The sequence below is a fragment of the Carcharodon carcharias genome, chromosome 6 (genome assembly GCF_017639515.1).
Source record: "Carcharodon carcharias isolate sCarCar2 chromosome 6, sCarCar2.pri, whole genome shotgun sequence".
Classification (NCBI taxonomy): Eukaryota; Metazoa; Chordata; class Chondrichthyes; order Lamniformes; family Lamnidae; genus Carcharodon; species Carcharodon carcharias.
This window is the reverse complement of record NC_054472.1, coordinates 71,200,182-71,221,342: the sequence shown is the minus strand read 5'-3', so window position 1 is coordinate 71,221,342 and position 21,161 is coordinate 71,200,182. Positions and strand designations below refer to the sequence as shown.

Here is a 21,161-nt window from a genome sequence, read left to right as displayed (position 1 = left end):
ATTTATTTTACAATATTGTGCTATCTAATATTAATGTATTGGGGCATACGTTGTACTTGAAACATCCATGCATGGTATTGTTTTACACTGTAGACAGAAAAGCAATTTAAAGAAATTAATATATTAAAATACTACAATCTATAATAGCTAACTTTATAAAGCTCTTTTGAATCTCCCGCAGCTTTTCCAAACTTTTGGCGGATAACTGGATTATTAAGTGGCTTTAAATAACATTTGACATAATTACTTAAAAAAATCCCAAATATTTTAATGGAACATACAATACTGCAAATTGTTATCAAACAAAATAAGACACAGCAGACTGTTGGTGCCTTTACCACTTTTATTTCACCATGAAGAAACATACATTCAACATTTATTACATCGCAGCAAAAAATTTAATGAAAGTATAATACCCTATTAGTTAGCTGTGTGGTCTTCTGTAAATCATAAACGCTTCATGATTTGAAAGCTTTCAATGGGATTTGCTATTATGTTCTGTTTAGTTTAAGGCTTTGCTCTGAATCTGGAGTCTACACAGAGTGTTTATGAAGAATCAATGCCGTCATAGTCAATGATGAAAAAGGAGGTCACAGGTAGTAAACAGAGAAATTCCTTCTAGAGCAGACACATTCACTTGCAACATAAACCGAGCAAAACAGACTCAGTTTAAAAAGGAATACTGACATCTCCTCTAAAGGAAGTCAACATCTACCACTATTGATGGATTACTCTACCTGGCCCTTTGGATCTAACTTAAAAGAATGTGCTCATCTAACAAAACCAAATCATTCAAGTAAAATATATATTTATATATATATATATACTTCTTTAAAAAAAATCTGTTAGGTGACATCAAATTATGCTGACAAAGCACAAGATGCAGCAAAACAAGTTGTTCTAATCTGTGTAAGGTTATTTATGTTTTCACAGGCATTACCATTGTATATCAAGGTTTCCAGTTATAAGCTTCAAGTTGCTTAGTATGATAATAGATATGGACTTGCACTGCCATTGGCACATCTACTGTAAGGTATGACATAATCCCTCAAAACAATTAACATTTTTCACCAGCTTTGGGGTGAAAATTACTTGCTTATAAATGAAACCAAGTACAATTAAAATGAATTACTGCCAACTTATTTATCTTAATATCAGCTATAGTATTTCTTTAAATTGTCAAAGGAAGGATTTTCCCATTTCTTTTAAAACATTAATGATCTGATGTATCCTTTGTTGTTTAAACCAGCTGATAAAATGATAACTTAAGAGATGTGGACGCCTTACTATACGAATTTGGAAAATGCTTTTTTCATTATTCCTTTTGTGACAAAGGTTTATTCTAATCATGCAATATTCATCTGCCGTTTGGATATGCTGGAATGAGGTTTTTGCCAATGTTCTTATTTAGTGAGAGGGTCCTCATACAACGTGCTCCAGTATGCTTGATGCGAAAGGTCATTAGTGGATGGATTCAGGACAAATGAAGTCATGTATATGACTCCATTTAGACTCCAAAATCATTCCTAATGATATGTATGCAGTACTTCTTTTGTGAAGATGTGGTTACTCCTGGGAAAGAAAATGAAACAAGAAGCCCATTAATGAACAGATTAATTGTTGTGATTATCAATAACTTTGTAGACAAGAATAAAAATGCACGGACTATGCAATATTTGTTTTCAATATCAATAAATTACATTGTTAAAAACTTTTAAAAATGACAAATATATTGCAAATCCTATGTTATGTTTACACATTGATACAATAAGAGATATTTAAAAACACAACTAGAACTCAGCGTGCGGCAGAAGCGTCTCACTTAAAAGAGAAATAGATAATGCAAACTTCCAATAAAGTCCATAACAGCAAAATGCAGTGTTGTTATTAGGCAGCCACATAAGTCAAAAAAAAATTTAAAACAAGCGAGAAGTTGCAACTTACTTTTAAAATGATGCTCAAAGCTATATCTATTTATGCAATGATAATATTTTACGTTATTGGATTATAATAAAGCAATCCAACATGTGGTGTTACTGCATGGTGAGTTTTTAGGTGAGCCAACAGTTTCTGTCTTTCAGTACTTTGAATGATTGATGTGGTTTTAAAAATATCAACACCTCCCATACTATATGCACAGATGTTTTTTTCAGGAAAGTGCTTTTCATTGACCCATAATTTGCTGGAACAGTGCATTTGGTCATGAACATTTTTATTAGTCAGACTGCTGTGAAACCCAATCCTCCAGTGGTGAATTTATATCCAAAATTTTCATTGACCTGTTGTTTGCTAGGACAGTATACTTGGCTGTGAACATTATCATTAGTGAGACCATTGTGTACACTGATCCTCCAATGGTGAATTTATATTTCTGGAGAACGCATTAGAATACATCAGAACAAGGATAGTGGTGATGCAAATTTGAAAGCTTACAGTCAATGCATTGATTCCATGTGCTAATAGATATAAAGTTAAGATAGATATGTCAATCACCAGCTAGGATACCTTGTGTATTAAATTAATTATTTGAGTGTTTAAACAAAGTTCAATATTAAGTACTAAAGCTTAAGTGAATGAACAGAGCTGGCGGATCAAGGATCTACTGAGAACTGTAAGAGTCCCATGAGAAAGACTGATCAGGAAATGCCCAGGCGGTGGATGGACATCCACTACCAACTCATTTAAAATCCTGTGTTCCATGATGGGGTGAATGAACTGATGAGCTAAAAGAACAGTGGTTTGACATTTCAAAAGCTATTGATCTATTTCACAGCCAGCAGCAAAGCATTGGGTTGTCCTACATCTTCAATAACAGGGTTAAAAACAAAAAAACTGCGGATGCTGGAAATCCAAAACAAAAACAGAATTACCTGGAAAAACTCAGCAGGTCTAGCACCATCGGCAGAGAAGAAAAGAGTTGACGTTTTGAGTCCTCATGACCCTTCGACAGAACTTGAGTTTGAGTCCAAGAAAGAGTTGAAATATACGCTGGTTTAAGGTGTGTGTGTGGGGGGCGGAGAGAGAGGGGGAATTGGAGGGGGTGGGTGTGGTTGTAGGGACAAACAAGCAGTGATAGAAGCAGATCATCAAAAGATGTCAACAACAATAGAACAAAAGAACACATAGGTGTTAAAGTTGGTGATATTATCTAAACGAATGTGCTAATTAAGAATGGATGGTAGGGCACTCAAGGTATAGCTCTAGTGGGGGTGGGGAGAGCATAAAAGATTTTAAAATATTTAAAGATAATGGAAATAGGTGGGAAAAGAAAAATCTATATAATTTATTGGAAAAAAAAGGAAGGGGGAAACAGAAAGGGGGTGGGGATGGCGGAGGGAGCTCACGACCTCAAGTTGTTGAATTCAATATTCAGTCCGGAAGGCTGTAAAGTGCCTAGTCGGAAGATGAAGTGTTGTTCCTCCAGTCCAAGGGCCCAAACACTCCTTTCAAGTGAAGCAGCATTTCACTTGTATTTCCCCCAACTTAGTCTACTGCATTCGTTGCTCCCAATGTGGTCTCCTCTACATTGGAGAGACCAAACGTAAACTGGGCAACCGCTTTGCAGAACACCTGCGGTCTGTCCGCAAGAATGACCCAAACCTCCCTGTCGCTTGCCATTTTAACACTTCACCCTGCTCTCTTGCCCACATGTCTGTCCTTGGCTTGCTGCATTGTTCCAGTGAAGCCCAACGCAAACTGGAGGAACAACATCTCATCTTCCGACTAGGCACTTTACAGCCTTCCGGACTGAATATTGAATGCAACAACTTTAGGTCGTGAGCTCCCTCCCCCATCCCCACCCCCTTTCTGTTTCCCCCATCCTTTTTTTTTTCCAATAAATTATATAGATTTTTCTTTTCCCACCTATTTCCATTATTTTTAAATATTTTAAAATCTTTTATGCTCTCCCCACCCCCTCTAGAGCTATACCTTGAGTGCCCTACCATCCATTCTTAATTAGCACATTCGTTTAGATAATATCACCAACTTTAACACCTATGTGTTCTTTTGTTCTATTGTTGTTGACATCTTTTGATGATCTGCTTCTATCACTGCTTGTTTGTCCCTACAACCACATCCCCCCCTCCACTTCTCTCTCTCTGCCCCCCACACACACACCTTAAACCAGCTTATATTTCAAATCTTTCTTGGACTCGAACTCAAGTTCTGTCCAAGGGTCATGAGGACTCGAAACGTCAACTCTTTTCTTCTCCGCCGATGCTGCCAGACCTGCTGAGTTTTTCCAGGTAATTCTGTTTTTGTTTTCAATAACAGGGTGTTGGATTGGCTCTGCCACCTGCACATACCTACCTCAATTTTTGCTTATTCCACTCAATATATCTGCCATTGAGTTAATTAATCACTTACTAAGCCACTGCTTTTCCAGCTTGTTGAAATTCTCCAATTAAAATGCAGTTATCTTCCTTCAGCACAAATCACTTCGCTGCCAGGTCACCAGAATCATTCTGATCCAGTCTATGTCGAAGAGGCAATCAAAGTTGGGGTGGTGCAGGGGCAGAGAGCGCAGTGGGACAAGCTTAGATAATGGAACTCTTCTTTGGTGAGGGTCACAGCAGGCAGGAAAGTTTGGTTTTGTGCTCGAGTAATCTATACCAAATTTTCCAGAAGATCTATGCCTTAGTCATGGCACACACTGTATGGACAACCATTATTATGACATAAGTTTTCAGCAAATTCCTGCCAATATAAAACTGATGGTGTTGAACCATGGGCCAATTTTCAAAATAAGCTTTTTGAATGAAAATAATTTTGAGTTACCTTTTTTGATTTTGATGGAGAAATAATGACAAGGACTTTGGTTAAGTGAATTTTTCTACAAGTATTTCATACAGTTCAGCTAATTTTTTTTAAAAAAAACACTAAGTGAAAAGATCATACAATTTCCACACCTTAATTTTTTGAGCCTTGCTGGATTTAACTACTGATTTCTCAGACCATTTTCCCCAAAACAAAATATGGTCAAGGATGTCACGGAGTGGCTGCAGGACATCCTTCAGGGGGAGGGGGATCAGCCAGAAGTCGTGGTCCACATTGGTACCAACGACAGAGGTAGGAAGAGGAGCGAGGTCCTAAAAGCAGATTTCAGGGAGTTAGGAAGGAAATTAAAAAGCAGGACCTCAAGGGCAGTAATCTCAGGATTACTCCCAGTGCTAGGTATGGTGAGCATAAGAATAGGATAGATCGATTCAATACATGGCTGGAGAACTGGTGTAGGAGCATCAGATTTCTGAGGCATTGTGACCGGTCCTGGGGCAGGTGGGACCTGTACAAGCTGGACTGGTTACACATACTCTCAGGGAGATTTGCTCGTGCTGTTGGGGTGGGTTTAAACTAGCTTGTCAGAGGGGGTGCAAACCTGAGGGGTGGGCCAAATTGGAAGAAAGTAAAGTTGGTAACAGCAAGTAGTGAGACCAAAAGGCAGGAGAAACAAAGCAGAGCATTGAGTATGCTTCGAACGCAGGACGATGTCAAAAAGACAAAGTTAAGGGCACTCTACCTGAATGCGCGTAGCATTCGCAATAAGGTAGATGATCTAAAGGCACAAATAGAGGTAAATGGGTATGATATAATCGCCATTACGGAAACATGGCTGCATGGTGACCAAGGCTGGGAACTGAATATTCAACGTTTAGCAAGGGCAGACAAGAAGGGAAAGGAGATGGAGTTGTGCTGAAAATAATGGATGGGATCAGTGAATTAGTAAGGGAGGATCTCAGATCAGAAGAACAATATGTGGAATCTTTTTGGGTAGAGCTAAGAAACAGCAAAGGGCAGCAGATATTGGTTGGAGTTGTTATCAGCCACCATACAGTAGTGGTAATGTGGAGCATGGTATTATTCAGGAAATGAGAGAAGCATGTAGCATGGGCAATACAGTAATCATGGGTGACTTCAATGTGCATATAGATTGGTAAAGGAATTGAGCGCTAATACTATGGAAGACGAGTGTCTGGAGTGTGTTATGGATAGTTTTCTAGAGCAGTACGTTGAGGAGCCAACTAGAGGACAGGCTATTTTAGATCTAGTATTATGTATGAAAAAGGGCTAATTAATAATCTTGTTGTAAAAGAGCCTTCAGGGTTGAGTGACCACAATATGATAGAATTTTACATTATGTTTGAAAGTGAGGTAGTTCACTGAAGGGTGTTGAATGAAGGAAATTATGAAGGCATGAGGGACAAATTGGCTGAGGTGGATTGGGAAAATACATTAAAAGGTATGACTGTTCATAGGTGATGGCCAGTCTTCAAAGAATTGTTACATAGCTTACAGCATCTATACATTCCTTCAAGGTGCAAAAATGCAAAAAGAGTCAATCAACCGTGGCTGGAAGTTAAGGATTGTATGAAGTTAAATGAAAAGGCTTATAAAGTTGCCAGAAATAGTAGTAAACCTAAGGATTGGGAGGTTTTTTAGAATACAGCAAAGACTGAGAAACTGGAAAAGGGAGAATGGAATATGAATGCAATCGAGCAAAAAAATACAAAAGCAGACTGTAAAATCTTCTATAGGTATGTAAAAAGGAAGTGTTTGGCTAAGACATTACAGACAGAGTCAGGAGAATTTATAATGGGGAATAGAGAAATGGCAGAGAAACTAAATGATTACTTTCTGTTTGTTTTCACTGAGGAAGATATAGGAAATCTCAGATTTAGAGATCTAAGGGACAAGGGAGAATGAGGAGTTGAAGTAAATTAGTATAAGAAAGAAAGTTGTATTGGAGAAATTAATGGGACTGAAAGTTGATCAAGTCCCTGGGACCTAATATTCTGCATCCCAGAGTGTTCAAAGAAGTTGCTATAGAGATAGTGGATGTAATGGTGATTATTTTCCAAAATTCTATAGATTCAGGAATGGTTCCTGAAGATTGGAAAGTAGCAAATGTCACCCCACTATTTAAGAAGGGAGGGAGAGAGAAAACAGGGAACTACAGACCTGTTAGCCTTACATCAGTAGTAGGGAAAATGCTAGAATCTGTTATAAAGGATGTGATAAATGGATACTTGGATATTCATGATCTGATTGGGCACAGTCAGCGTGGATTTGTGAACGGGAAATCATGTTTGATGAACTTGGAGTTTTTTTTGAGGATGCTACTAACAAAATTGATAAAGGAGAGTTGATGGATGTAGTATACTTGGATTTTCAGAAGGTTTTTAATAAAGTCCCCCACAGGAGGATGATTAGCAAAATAAAAGCACGTGGGATAGGAGGCAACATACTGGCATGGATTAAGGATTGGCTAGCAGGCAGAAAAGAGAGAAATAAACCGGTCATTCTCGCATTGGCAGGCTATGACTAGTGGGGTACCGCAAGGATTAGTACTTGGGCTCCAGCTGTTCACAATATATATCAACGATTTGGATGTGGGGACCAATGTAATAATTCCAAGTTCATGGGTGATACAAAGCTAGGTGGGAATGTGTCGTGAGGAAGATGTAAAGCGGCTACAGGAGGATTTGGACAGATTTGGACAACATTTTCCCCCCGTCTGGGGGGGTGGGGGGGGGGGGGGGGGGGGGCGGTATGCGCAGGAGCATTCCCAATCGGTGCCCCCAGTTGGGGGCGTGCTGCCATTTTATGTGGGCAGGCCAATTAAGACCTGCACAGCATGACGTCCGCTCGGAAGCACTGTGCACTCGCTGTGCAGGTGGGGGGGTGGGGAATTCCCCAAGTCAGGAGTGCGCTTCTACTTGCATGCGTGCAAAAGAGCGCACAGATCTTCCTGAGGCCAAGTGCTGCCTCAGGGAGATCAACTCAAATGTGAAAATCAGTTTGAAGAATAGAAAAAATTTTACTGACATGTCCCCTCATGTGACAGTGTCACATGAGTTGGGCCATGTCCATAACTTTTATTTTAAAATATTTTGAAATATTTAAATCAGCCCGTGGATGAGGTTTTATGCTTTTTCTGAAGGCCGCCTGGGCTCCAGGCCTGCCCGCCAACCTTAAGGTTGGACAGGCAGGTCCATTAATTGGCTTAATTAGTTTTTCAAAGGCCTTAAGTGGCTGTTGACAGTTCAGCGGGCACGCAGCTGACTCGGCTGCGTGCCCGCTGAACTGAAAATCTAAATAACGCGGGGTGACATTGGGACGCACGTCCGATGTCACCCCCCATCATTTTATGCATCGGCGAGTAGGCCCCGCCTCTTGCTTGCCAACTGGAAGATGCAGCCTTTAAAGAGTGGGTAAGAACATGGCAGATGGAATATAATTTGGAAAAATGTGAGGTTATCCACTTTGGTAGAAGGAACAGATGTGCAGAGTATTTCCTAGATGGTAAGATATCAGAAAGTCTGGATGTTCAATGCGACCTGGGTGTTCTTTTCCATGAGTCACTGAAAGCTAACATGCAGGTGCAGCAGGTAATTAGGAAGGCTAGTAGAATGTTAGCCTTTATCACAAGAGGATTTCAGTACAGGAGTAGTGAAGTATTGCTTCAATTGTATAGAAGCTTGGTTAGACCACACCTGGAGTACTGTGTGCAGTTTTGTCCCCTTACCTCAAAGGGCATTATTGCCACAGAGGGAGTGCAACAAAGGTTCACCAGACTTGTTCCAGGGATGGCAGAACATTCTTATGAAGAGAGATTGGGGAAACTGGGCCTGTATTCTCCAGAGTTTCTAAGAATGAGAGATGATCTCATTGAAACCTACAAAATACTTAAAGGAATAGACAGGGTAGATGCAAGTAAGATGTTTCCCCTGGTTGGGGAGTCTAGAACCAAGGGACACAATTTTAAAATAAAGGAGAAGCCACTTAGGACCAAGATGAGGAGAAATTTCTTCACTCAGAGGGTTGTGAATTTTTGGAATTCTCTACCCCAGACGGCTGTGGAAGCTCAGTCATTGAGTATGTTTAAGGTAGAGATTGATAGATTTCTGATTAACAATCATGTAAAGGATTATGGGGATAGTGTGGGTAAAAGGCATTGAAGTGTTTGATTAGCCATGATCGTATTGAATGGCAGAGCAGGCTGAATGAGCTGAATGGCCTTCTCCTGTTCCTATGTTCCTAATACGGGCTTAATACCTTATAAGGTTTTACTTCCAGATTTTAAAAATGAAATGGTTATGGCATAAAAATGTTATGATTTAGCGCATGCAAAAGCATAGTAGGAAGTCACACCAGTGAATTGGGGAGGGTGGGAATCACAGTTTCTTCAAATAACCAGAAGCAGGCACACAAATCACTCTTTAACCCATAGTTGTCTATAGTATACAGTGCTTACAAGTCAATGAACTCCCTTACGAGCTCTTCATACTAATTCTAATAAATACTTGCTTTAACATTTATACTGCTCATTATCACATACTCTCCTTCATCTCAAGGACATAGCAAGATTGACCCAGACAACCTGCAGACATAGTCAGATGACAATTTATGCTGATCTGTAACTGATAAAGTGCAATTCAAGTTTAACCTGCAGCCAAACCACCAACACCTCAGAGATTAATCACTTCCATAGTTTACGTGTAGCATTCTGTCTTGAAGTCTTCCAGGGAACTGTTAAACTTCACTCAACTGCCAAATTTGAATGTCCATTAGTCCTAAGGTTTGAGCTTAGGCTTTAGTATACTGTTTAGCCAATACTCAAATGTTTGAGGTATGAGTAATGTATTAGTGATCTGTTTAGCTATTATGAAACAAAATAGGACTATACTGGATCAGTATCAAACCATTTTATATTCTTATGCATTCTGGAGCAAGTTTGATTGATAACTATTACAAAATAAGGCAATAATGCACAAATTAGATCATAACTGCATTTATATTGGAAAATAAAGCATTTGAAGAGAAAGGCCAGTCAGCGCAAAACCTATTTCCAAACACCCCATTCACCTAATCACTTGGAGAGAAATTCTGCATAAATATTTTTTTGATTCCCCCAGAGTAATCCATTAAATACCAAAACCAGATCTGGTACTAATATATCTAGCTAACTGCACTGATACAGCTTTGTTCTCCTTAGCCAAATTACATTATGGGCATCTTTCGTTGTAATATTCACAATATTTTAAAACTGTAAGATCCCATATATATATATCCCATAACTTGTAACTGAAGATGTTAATAAAGCATCCCAAAGCACTTGCCTATGGGTTATAGAGTTAAAAGCTGCAAATTAAAATCAAAGGTGTGCGGAGAGCACTACGGTACTGCACAGCAGCTTGTAAAATACCAGGCGGATGCAGTTTGTTCTTACCTGCGGTCAATCATCTCCGTCTTCTGGCGTGATCTCTGTCTCTTTGTGTACCACTACTTTGGTCACAGACATATCAGGGTGCTGCTCTTTGGCCTCTTTAATTGCCTGAGCCAGGGCCTAACCCAAAGAAAGCCCCCGAGGTATAAAAACAGTAGGTGGGACATGCATGATCAGAAGCAGGATGGATAATTATGATGACTTTTTCTCAATTACTTCATTGATGGAAATGATTAAACAAAAATTTTAAAATTTCTACTAGAAGGAGCAGTACGTCACACGTTTGTGTGCTAAATATACATGTTATAAACTTGATGCAACCCTCTTGAGGGTGGGAATTTTATTTTTGTTTCACCAGCTTCCATGCTCACCGTGGCACAACAAGTCAGCTTTTGCCCTCTGTCAGAAAACTCTGCCTTGGTAGATGCATTAGATCAGTGTAGCTGGAGCTGCTCTCAAACCCCATCACCCTCTTCCCCCCAACTCCCCCTGCAAAGTACAGCAAAGTTTCATGAATTGATTAAAAAACAAGTGAAATCTGAAAGTCATTTCTGTATTCTGTTCATGGTTTTACCCACGAATTCATTCTATTAATCTACCAGAGGTGCCATGCCATGACTTACAGCTCCTTTAATTTGAAATGCAATTGCCGAATTTAATTACAAAGCATGCAGATTTTAGTGCCTTTTTGCTAGTAGAGTTTCTATATACTAAATTGATCTTTTAAATATATAAGCCATTTTACTTAATAGCCTACTTAAATGCATTGTGACCACACTTAAGTGTTAACCTACCTGATCATGGTCAATGTCAGCATCTCCTGTAATGACAATTCGTTTCTCAATGCGTGTTTCTGAAACTCCTCCTTTCACAGTCTATAAACAGAAAGTCGAGTACGGTCAGTCGCTTCAAGGTTAATGAAATTCTCAATTACAACTAATATGCTGGATAAATTTATTGGCTGGTTTTGTACAAAGTCATAGGCTAATCCCCAGTGTGTGCAAAGTTTCATAGCTCTGATATCCTTCCTACAGTTGCAATGTACAGTATTGCTTGCAATAAATTTACTGTAGCCTAACCAGTGTCTTGTACAAATTCAAGATCACTTCCATCAAAGCCCCTATGTATAAAACCAGAAATCCTATTTGCCTTTATAAAGCCTTTTCTTTCTGCAGTTCTACATTTCAAAGACAGAAAATGCTGGAAATATACAGCAAGTTTAGCAGCTTCTGTACAGAGAGAAATTGAGTTAACTTCCCAGGTCAATGAAAAGGTCATTGACCAGAAGAGTTGACTTGGTTTCTCTCTCTCTACCGATGCTGCCAGAGCAGTTGAATATTTTCAGCATTTTCTGTTTTAATTTAGATTGCCAGCATTCACTATATTTTGCTTTTCTGCTTTCCAAAGTAAACAAGCAGCCAAGGACAGAAGCTATGTGTCTCAGAATGCTGAACAGATTTGGGATAATGATAATGGAGGTACTAGCCATATATATTTTTTTAAAGTTTGGATACAAGGATTTTGCCAATTGCTCAGAGAATGGTAAATGTTAACAGCTCTAGTCAACAAAGGAGAAAACGATAAGACAGTAAGTTATAAGCCACTTGGCTTTATCTTGCAGATGAACTTCTAGGCACAACTAGATCATTCCAGCTCTCCACTCTGTAAAGAGTCTTACTATTTCAGGTTTACTGCTTTTCAATGTTATTATTTCCAAGAGATAAATGTCACATTTCTCTGCCTTGGTCACTGATTTGCCGATTCTCCTAGCCGTTGGGTCTTCAGCAATCTTAAGAGTTTACCAAGACCCCTAATTTGATATCAACAAAATTCAAGATCATTCTTCTGGTACCTATAACCAAATTATTTGTACAAGTTGAAAACAAAAAATTATAGCATGGATCACTGAAGAACATCACTTCTAGAAGCTCATCTGCAACTAAGATAAAACCAAGTGGCTTATAACTTGCTGGCTTATTGGTTTCTCCTTTTTTGACTAGGGGTGTAACATTTACCATTCTCTGAGCAATTGGCACAATTGTTGTATCCAAACTTAAAAGAAATATGGTTTGTGCCTCCACTATCTTCTTCCCAAATCTGTTCAGCACTCTTTTGGGTTTTTTTTTAAAACGGAAAATATCCTTTGAAAACTTCTCTCCGGTACAACCTCCTCTACTCCTTTTGCTACTCCAGGGACAGATTTTTAAGTTACTTCTCTGTGCAGAAACAAGAGATGGTGGCCTAAACATTACAGGGCTGTAATTACTGCTCCATTTCTGCCTTTAGTCACTTTTCTGGCAGCTTCTGCATGGGAGGCCAAAGCACCCACCTTTTTAAGTAAAAGCCTCATTCGAATAAGTTAATTCAAGTCCTATGACGTATATAGGATTTCAATGCAACATACACTTCACCTATGATACTTCACCGGTCCTCAATGGAACTGCTGCTAACCTCTCAGGAATGGGTAACATTTTTCTCCCTTTTACCTTGATTTTTGTGGAGCCAGGTGAAGCCACCAGAATTCCCATTCCCCTGACTCGAATGCTGCTTCTCCATTTCTGAACAACACCCACAGCTTACTGAGGCTACACTAATGAGGCCCAACCATCAGGACTGCCCGGACCTTACACTGACGACACTGGGAAGGTGGTAGGATCATACTACGTGCCCAGCATCTGCAGTGTCTAAAATCAATGCCCTACAATTCCAGCATCAGCTTATAAATGTTTTAAATGTTTATTGGCCACTGCCAAGGCAGGGTGGGGGAAGTGAGAAGAGAGGTGTGCATACACATGCATGTGTGGTTAAAAATAAAGCAAGCCCAATGTAGCAGGACAAAAATGGGGTCTCTGGGTTAGCAATAGAAGAGCAGAGCTTGTTTGATAGTTTAACATGGGCTTGCTGCATGAAATTGATGTGAGGAGGAGTGTCATAGCACCTCAGGCAGCCTTTCCACACTGGGGTATTGCATAATTCATGGCAACAGATGATAACCAGGCTCAATGCTGTGTAACGAAGAAAGCAAAATACTGCGGATGCTAGAAATCTGAAATCAAATCAAAAAATGCTGGAAAAACTTCAGCAGGTCTGGCAACAACTGTGGGGAGAGAAATAGAGTTAAAGTTTTGAGTCCGTATGCCTCTTTTTCAGAGCTTCTTGAATGCTTTGTAAACTACCTGCAGGACTTGAGAACAGATGCACAAGATGATGGCGCGTTTTAGCGTGTGCATAAATATTGCTCATTTGGTTTGTACTGAGTTTCAGATGGGCATCTGAAATGAAGAGAAAGATATTCCATTGACTGTTCACTCTGCTGCTGTGGAAAGCTTATTAATTTTAACTAAGCAATAACCACAGATCAGGCTAGTGGACTCTGTTCAGCAGGAAGAGGGGTGGGGGGACACTGGTGTTAATAGGTTTAATGATTGTTGAAGCAAACAGGTATTTAAGTAAAGCAGAACACAGATATGGAAGAAGATAGTCTGGTTGTTGGAATAGGGCTGCATAAGCCATCAGTCAGTAAAAAGGACAGTGGTTATGTCTCAGGGTTGTAGGACAGGATACAGAGAGATTATTCTAAGGAAGACAACACTAGAAATGAGATATGTAGAACATTGTATGTTCTAATATCATTCTTCAAATTTAAGATGTACTAACTGAATGAAGCAATTCTGGTCACACTGGTTAGTCATTACATTTCACTTTACTGTGGGATAAAGCAATTTATGAATTGAAACAACTTGTCACATTTAGCCTGAACTCCTCGGCCAAGGAGACTGAAGAAATATTCAAACGGATCTCAAGGGTGTTTTATTGTTGCACTGTTCTTTATGATCACAGCTGTATTATTGCTGCGCAAACCAAGTCCCAGAGAGAAACTCAGCTTATGGGCCATACCCTTTTTTTGGTATTCTGAAAACAAGACGACAACGTACTTATCTCAGCAGTAAGAAGTCCAGTAATACGTTTGGGATTTTAAAAATTAAAAATTTTATTAAGAATAAAAGAAAACTTAAGCATGCAAGATTACAGTTGCACAATTGAGGTTAGTCTTACAAACATCCCCCCCCAAATAATTCTCTACTTAGTCAGACCCACAAGTAAACACCTTCCAGGCAACACTTCCTTATAGCTGTTTAACTATAAGAAATCCAGTAATATTACCCAAAGCAAATGATTGTAGCTTCAATAAAGGCATAACACATGACCAGTAGCTCACTTCCACTCTGCTGTGGAAAACCAAACTTCAGAATAAAACTGCTTTTTGTGGCCCAAGACTTCCCTGGCTTGACTGGATGGTTGATTCAAACTGCATCCTCTCCCAGCTCCAACTCAAACAGTTATAGCCATAGCTATTCTAAGTCCCCCCGGTAACTTTAAAATACTTTTTTTCCGCTTTCATCTTTGGTTCTATTGTTCTCTCACCTCCTTGAAACTCAAATCTTTCCAAATATAAAATCCTTCATGTGTCTATCTTGTCTTTGCTTTTGGATCAATAAAATATAATACCCCTGCTTCTACTTACTTATGGAGCTCCTGCAAAATGCAAACATGTTTCTCTCACCTCTGATTCCCCTTTGATCTTCAAACAAATTCTCAACTTACTAAAAATGAAAATGTTAGATCTAACCTTTTTACTTGTATCTCTAACCTAATGCCTCTATCCTTTTCTTGTTTTAAATGCGCCCAGAAACATGTCTCCTATTAAGCTCTGCCCAGCTTAACTCAATCATACACACAAACATAGCTTTTTCCGCATAATAACACAATATTTCCCAAAACCTTTAAAAAGACATCCATTTCTCACATTGTTACACTTCTGGGTCCCAGTACAATATAATTAGATCCAGAGCAATGAGAATGGATGTTCTATAGATACCTTCTCAGGTTCAATGATGTCAATTGCTCCTGTAAATAGTCTGACCACCCATAAGAAGTTTGAATTAACAACTACTGCAATCACTACTACTACTACTACTACTACTACTACTACTACAACGCCGCCGCCACCTTGTATTTACATAGCAATTTTAACATTGTAAAACATTACAAGGCACTTCATAGAAGCATTGTAAAACAAAATTTGACACCAAGCTAAAAAGGAGATAGTAGGTTCTGTGACCAGAAATTTGGTTAATGAGACATATTTTAAGAAGTCTCTTAAAGGAAGAAAGTAAGGGAGAGATGTGCAGAGGTTTAGGGAAGAAATTCCACAGTTTAAGGCTTGGCAGTTGAAGACATGACTGCCAATGGTGTAGTGTTTGAAACTGAGGATGCTCAACACACCAGAATTGGAGAAGTGCAAGTATCACGGCGGGTTGTAGGGCTGGAGGAAATTACAGAGATAGAGAGGCGCCAGGCTATGGAGGGACCTGAAAACAAGGATGCGAATTTTAAAACTGAGGCTTTATTTAATTGGGAGCCAATGTAGGGTGAATGATGATGGACTGCTTCCACTGGTCGACGAGATAACACAATTGTTAGATAATCACAAAAGGAATTAAAGATGATGTTAGGAAAATTCCTTTAGAGAAGATGGTTATAATGTAGAATTCATGACCTCAAAGAGTTATTGAAGCAAAAACTGCTAAGATAAGATTAACTGACAGCACCATGTATTAGATAGCTAGCCCAAAGTTGCTTATTAGAAGAGCGTTGATTGTTAACCTGCTCCACACTTACTCCTCTCCTATGCCAAGTTCTCAAACAAATCTACAGCTCTTTCACTGCATTTCATTGATACACCCCCTCAGTGCAGCACACCTTCTGGATTCCACGTAGAACTGAAAGTTTTGTAATACTCATCTGCCAACAGTATCACACCTCAAGCCACTGCAACAGTACCTAGATGCATGTTGTTTAGTCACATACAAATTAGTGTGAAGATTACTGACGTCTAGGTTCCTTCAAATTCCAGCCTCTCAGGACTGCAGTTCTGATTGTACAAGATGTCAGAATAACAACCTGCAGAAGCCCCTTCCTAGAAGCAGAGATGCCAAGACACCATAAAGTAGATCTGTAGACTGTATACGAGAGTAATGGCAGATCTAGGAAGTCTGCCTCAGGTGCAAGTAGATCTTGCCGTTCACTGCAATTCAATCTTTAAACTGCCTGACGACAAGAGGAATTTGTAGACAATAGTATTGTGACATTTTAGAGTATGTTAAAGAGCCTGAAATGTTGTAACAAGAAGAAAAATAAGCAAACATGCAAAGTGGAAAGGAAATGCAAAAGACCACCATCAATTCAATGGGAAGGAAAATCAAGCCATTTCTATATTGTGTGGTGTGGTCTGTCTGCAAGATTAGTTTTATGCCCAGGCAGCAAGTTCAAAATCTTTCCTAAAGTAACTGCTCCATGTATGGAATGAGAACTGAATTACCTTGGTGATGTGTGTAGTGGTTGTAGTACTTGAAGTTTCTGAGGTGATCGTCTGAGCGCTCATTAGAACTCCGGGGTCACTGTCAGCACTCGAATCCAACTGACAAAGGAAAAGAAATACATTTATTTTTTGGTAAATTTAATCAGTATTATAATTAAATAGAAGGTGCAGCAAGAAAAATATGTTATCTGCTTCATTTCTCTAAATAAATCTCCAACTGCAGGAAGAATTTCTTCCTGCATATAGCATTTAACAGAAACAAAGAATTCTGTTGGAAGTATACAGTTGTCATTAATTGCTAATGAGCAAGATCGCTCCCGATTCTGAAATAGATGCTTTCTCAAAGGTTTGACTGACAGAAGTGAGCTGTTTGAACTAAACATTGTAATCAGTTGAGAAGTTTCAACTATAAATCTATCTATCCATATATACTTATTCCTTTCTGTTACAATTTTTGACTTTCATTTCAAGTCATCTTCCAAAGTCAACCTTATTAATGGACATTCCTTCTTTGCCTGGGTCGACAATGGTCTTTCATATATAGCTCTCCACTCACTATGCAGCAGCTTATCTTTGTGGCTCTCAGTTATTTACCTTTAAATACCAAAGCTACTTCTCCCTGCTGCAGTTTTCTACAACTGCAGGTAAGCTCCCACTTTTAGAATATTAAGAGGGACATTTTTCATTTGTTCAAACTCTCTTGTAAATGTAAGCACTGGTAGGCTGTTTTTACTGACTCTACTAATATTCAGTTTCCTTCAGGCTTCTCTTATGAACTGCATATAGCTCATGGTCATATTTTCCATCTTACTCAGGTTTCTAGCAGCCCCACATTCCATTTGTCCCTCCTCTGCAGTCACAGCTCCACACCTGCATTCCTGTACTGAGTTACATTATCACGGCTGAGGCCCATGTGTTGGCCACACCACTGCCTCACTGGCACTACACTGCCTGCTCATGTTAAAACCCAACCCCATTCAAATCCTGTTCTACAAGTGGCTTTCCAGCCCTTAAGTACAATGCTTGGTTAAAGAGTACCCCGGAACCATCCGCACCACTTTTACAAAAAAAATCTTCATGATCCCCATCGCCTCCTAGATTATCCAATTTCCACATATTAATATAGTCCAAAAATGTTAGATACATTGTTTATCACTGACCACAGGCAACTTAGAAGTAGTTAGTAAAATTTCCTTGAAATCACTCGTGTCTTTTTAAACTTCAACTTCAGATTTCCAGGGTGAGGGTAGGGGTCGGCAAGGCAAGGCGGGTGGGGGGTGCAAATGGGAGAAGGAGGCGGTGAGGCAAGTCGGAGCTCAGAAATAAAAAGGGGCAGGCACATTGCTGGGAGTGTACCATACCCCCCAAATAGCGAATGGAAGTTGTATGTAGTTGTATGACCAATATGTAGGCAAATCTCAGTGCAAAAACAACAGGGTAGCAATAGTTGGAGACTTCAACTACCCTAATATCAACTGAGATACTAACAATGTGAAGGGCACAAAATTCTTGAACTGCATTCAAGTGAACCTGTTTAGCCAGCATGTAACAAGCACAATGACAGGGGGCACAATTCTAGATTTAGTCTTAGGAAATGAAACTGGGCAAATGGATGAAGTAGCAATGGGGGTCCATTTTGGAGACAGTGACCATAATACAGTTAGATTTTGCATCATTATGGAAAAGGACAAAGATAGAAAAGGGGTAAAAGTTCTAAACTGGGGAAGACAATTTTTACAAAGCTGAGAGGTGGACTGATGAAAGTGGACTGGATACAACTACTAGAAGGGAAAAGAGTGTTAAATGAAATGGAGGTATTCAGAAGTGAGATTCTGTGGGCACAGTGTAGACATGTCCCCACAAAGAAAAAGGATGGTACTGCCAAATCTAGAGCCCCCTGGTTATCCAGAAGCAAACAGGCCAAGATAAAGCAGAAAGAGATATTATGATAGTCACAAAAAAGCTTAATACTGTAGAAAGCCTATAGGAGTAAAGAAAGTACAGGTGTGAAGTAAAAAAGGAAATTAGGGAAGCAAAGAGAGGATATGCAAAAACATTGGCAGGTAAAATTGAAGAAAACCCAAAGATGTTTTCCAGTACATTAAGGGAAAGAGGATAACTAAGGAAAGGGCACGACCTATGAGAGATGTACATGGCAATGTGTGCATTGATGCTGGGGTTCTCATGAAGTACTTTGTCTCAGTCTTCACGAAGCAGAGGGATGATGCAGACATTCTAGTTAAAGAGGGAGAGTGCGAAATATTAATACAATAAGCATAATGAGAGGAAGTACTGGAGGCACTGTCATCCTTGAAGGTGGATAAATTACCTGGGCCTGATGGACTGTATGCCAGGTTGTTAAAGGAAGCCATGGAGGAAATAGCACATGCTCCAAGGATCATTTTCCAATCCTCACTAGATACAGGCACCGTCCCAGAGGATTTGAGTTTGCGAACGTTGTACCAATATTTAAAAATGTTGAGGGATTGGCCAGAAAATTATAGGCCAATCAGTCTGACTTCGATGGTGGGCAAATTATTCGAATCAATACTGAGAGACAGGATAAATTGTCACTTAGAAAGGAATGGATTGTTCAGGGATAATCAACATGGTTTTGTTAGGGGAAGATCGTGTCTTACTAGCTTAACAGAATTTTTTGAGGAAGTAACAAGGAAGATTGATGAGGGTGGTGTAGTGGATGTTGTCTACATGGATTTCAGTAAGGCATTTGACAAGATCCCACATGGCAGACTAATCAGAAAATTGAGATGCCAAGGGATACAGGGGAAGGTGGCGAGTTGGACCCATAATTGGCTCAGTGACAGGAAACAAAGGGTAATTGTTGATAGATGTTTTTGCAAGTGGAAAGTGGTTTCCAGCGGCATTCCACAGGGTTTAGTGTTGGCGCCCTTGCTGTTTGTCATATATATTAATGATTTGGACTTAAATGTGGGAGGCATGATTGGGAAATTTGCAGTTTACACAAAAATTGACCGCATAGATGATAGTGAAAAGGATAGCTGTTGTCTCCAGAATTATATCAATGGTTTTGTTAAGTGGGTGGAAAAGTGGCAAATGGAATTCAATCCAGAAGTGTGAGGTAATGCATTTGGGGAGGGCAAACAAAGCAAGGAAATAGTCAATAAACGGGAGGATATTGAGAGGGGTTGAGGGAGTGAGAGACCTTGAGTGCACGATCACAGGTCCTTAAAGGAGACAGGATAGGTGAATAAGGTGGTAATGAAAGCATATGGAATGCTTCCCTTTATTGGATGAAGCATTGAATACAAAACCAGGGATGTAATGGTGGAATTGTATAAAACACTGGTTAGGTCGCAGCTGGAATTTTGTGTACATTTCTGGTCACCACATTACAGGAAGGACATAAATGCTCTGGAGAGAGTATAGAAGAGATTTACAAGAATGTTGTCAGGGCTTGAAGATTACAGCTATGAGGAAAGATTGAATAAATTAGGGTTTAATGTTGCCAATTTCACTTCAACGTTGTTTGCTACAGACTTCCTCCTCTGTTGGGTTGTTTTCCTTAGAACAGAGGAGGCTGAGGGATGACCTATTTGAGGTGCACAAAATCATGGGGGGCCTAGGTAGGGCAGACAGGAAAGACCTTGTTTCCTTTAGCTGAGGGGTCAATTACCAGGGGGCATAGATTTAAGGTGGTTGGTAGAAGGATTAGAGGGGACAAGAGGAAAAACCTTTTCACCCAGAGGGTAGTGGGCGGCTGGAATTCCTAAATTGGTGGTTGAGGCTGAAACGCTCAGCTCATTTAAAAAGGATATACCTGGATATACACCTGACATGCTGTAACATGTGAGGCTATGGACCTGCTGTTGTAAAGCAGGATTAAAAATGAGCAAAACAAAAACAGAATTACCTGGAAAAACTCAGCAGGTCTGGCAGCATCAGCGGAGAAGAAAAGAGTTGACGTTTCGAGTCCTCATGACCCTTCAACAGAATAGTTCTTTTCTCTATTTTTATGGCTGCCTCATATACGATGGGCTGAATAGCCTCTTTCTGTGCCACAACCTTTCTATAGGGAGAGGAGGGTCAGTGAGGCAAGGGGGGAAAGTGGCAAGGGCAGGGGGAAGTAGAAAAAGGCAGGAGAACAGGAGGGAGAAGGACTGAGGGTGAGGGTGGATTCACTGCAGGAAATCATGTGAGCGAACAGGCTACAGCAGAGGAAGTCTGTAGCAAACGACGTTAAAGTGAAATCAGCAATGTTAAACGAATATATTAATATTAATTTATTAATGACGTTAAAGTGAAACAACGTTTATTGAGTTGACATTACGCAAGGACTTACTATACTAGCAAGTGATTAGGAAGGCATATGGAATGTTGGCGTTTATTGCAAGGGGAATGGAATGTACAAGTGGGCACGTTTTGCTACAGTTGTATAGGGCATTGGTGTGACCACATCTGTAGTGCTGTGTACAGCTTTGGTCTCCTTAAGGAAGACCTTAAGCATTAGCAGTGCAGAGATGACTCATTTGACTGATTTCTGAAATGATGGGGTGCCTTATGAGGAAAGGCTAG

At 39.7% G+C, this 21,161-nt stretch overlaps 1 protein-coding gene across 2 annotated transcripts in view; it reads right to left on the bottom strand.

Moving 5' to 3' along the window:
• Positions 1-329: 329 nt before the first annotated feature.
• The window catches only part of LOC121278911 (band 4.1-like protein 3), a 196,534-nt gene continuing 175,702 nt past the window's right edge, over positions 330-21,161 (bottom strand). For both annotated transcript variants that reach the window (XM_041189446.1, XM_041189447.1), the window contains 4 exons: positions 16,608-16,706; positions 11,020-11,100; positions 10,229-10,345; positions 330-1,572 (listed from right to left, as the gene is read on the bottom strand). In XM_041189446.1, coding sequence (XP_041045380.1) covers positions 10,235-10,345; positions 11,020-11,100; positions 16,608-16,706 — 291 coding nt within the window. In that variant the 3' untranslated portion in view covers positions 330-1,572; positions 10,229-10,234. The remainder of the gene's footprint in view (positions 1,573-10,228; positions 10,346-11,019; positions 11,101-16,607; positions 16,707-21,161) is intronic.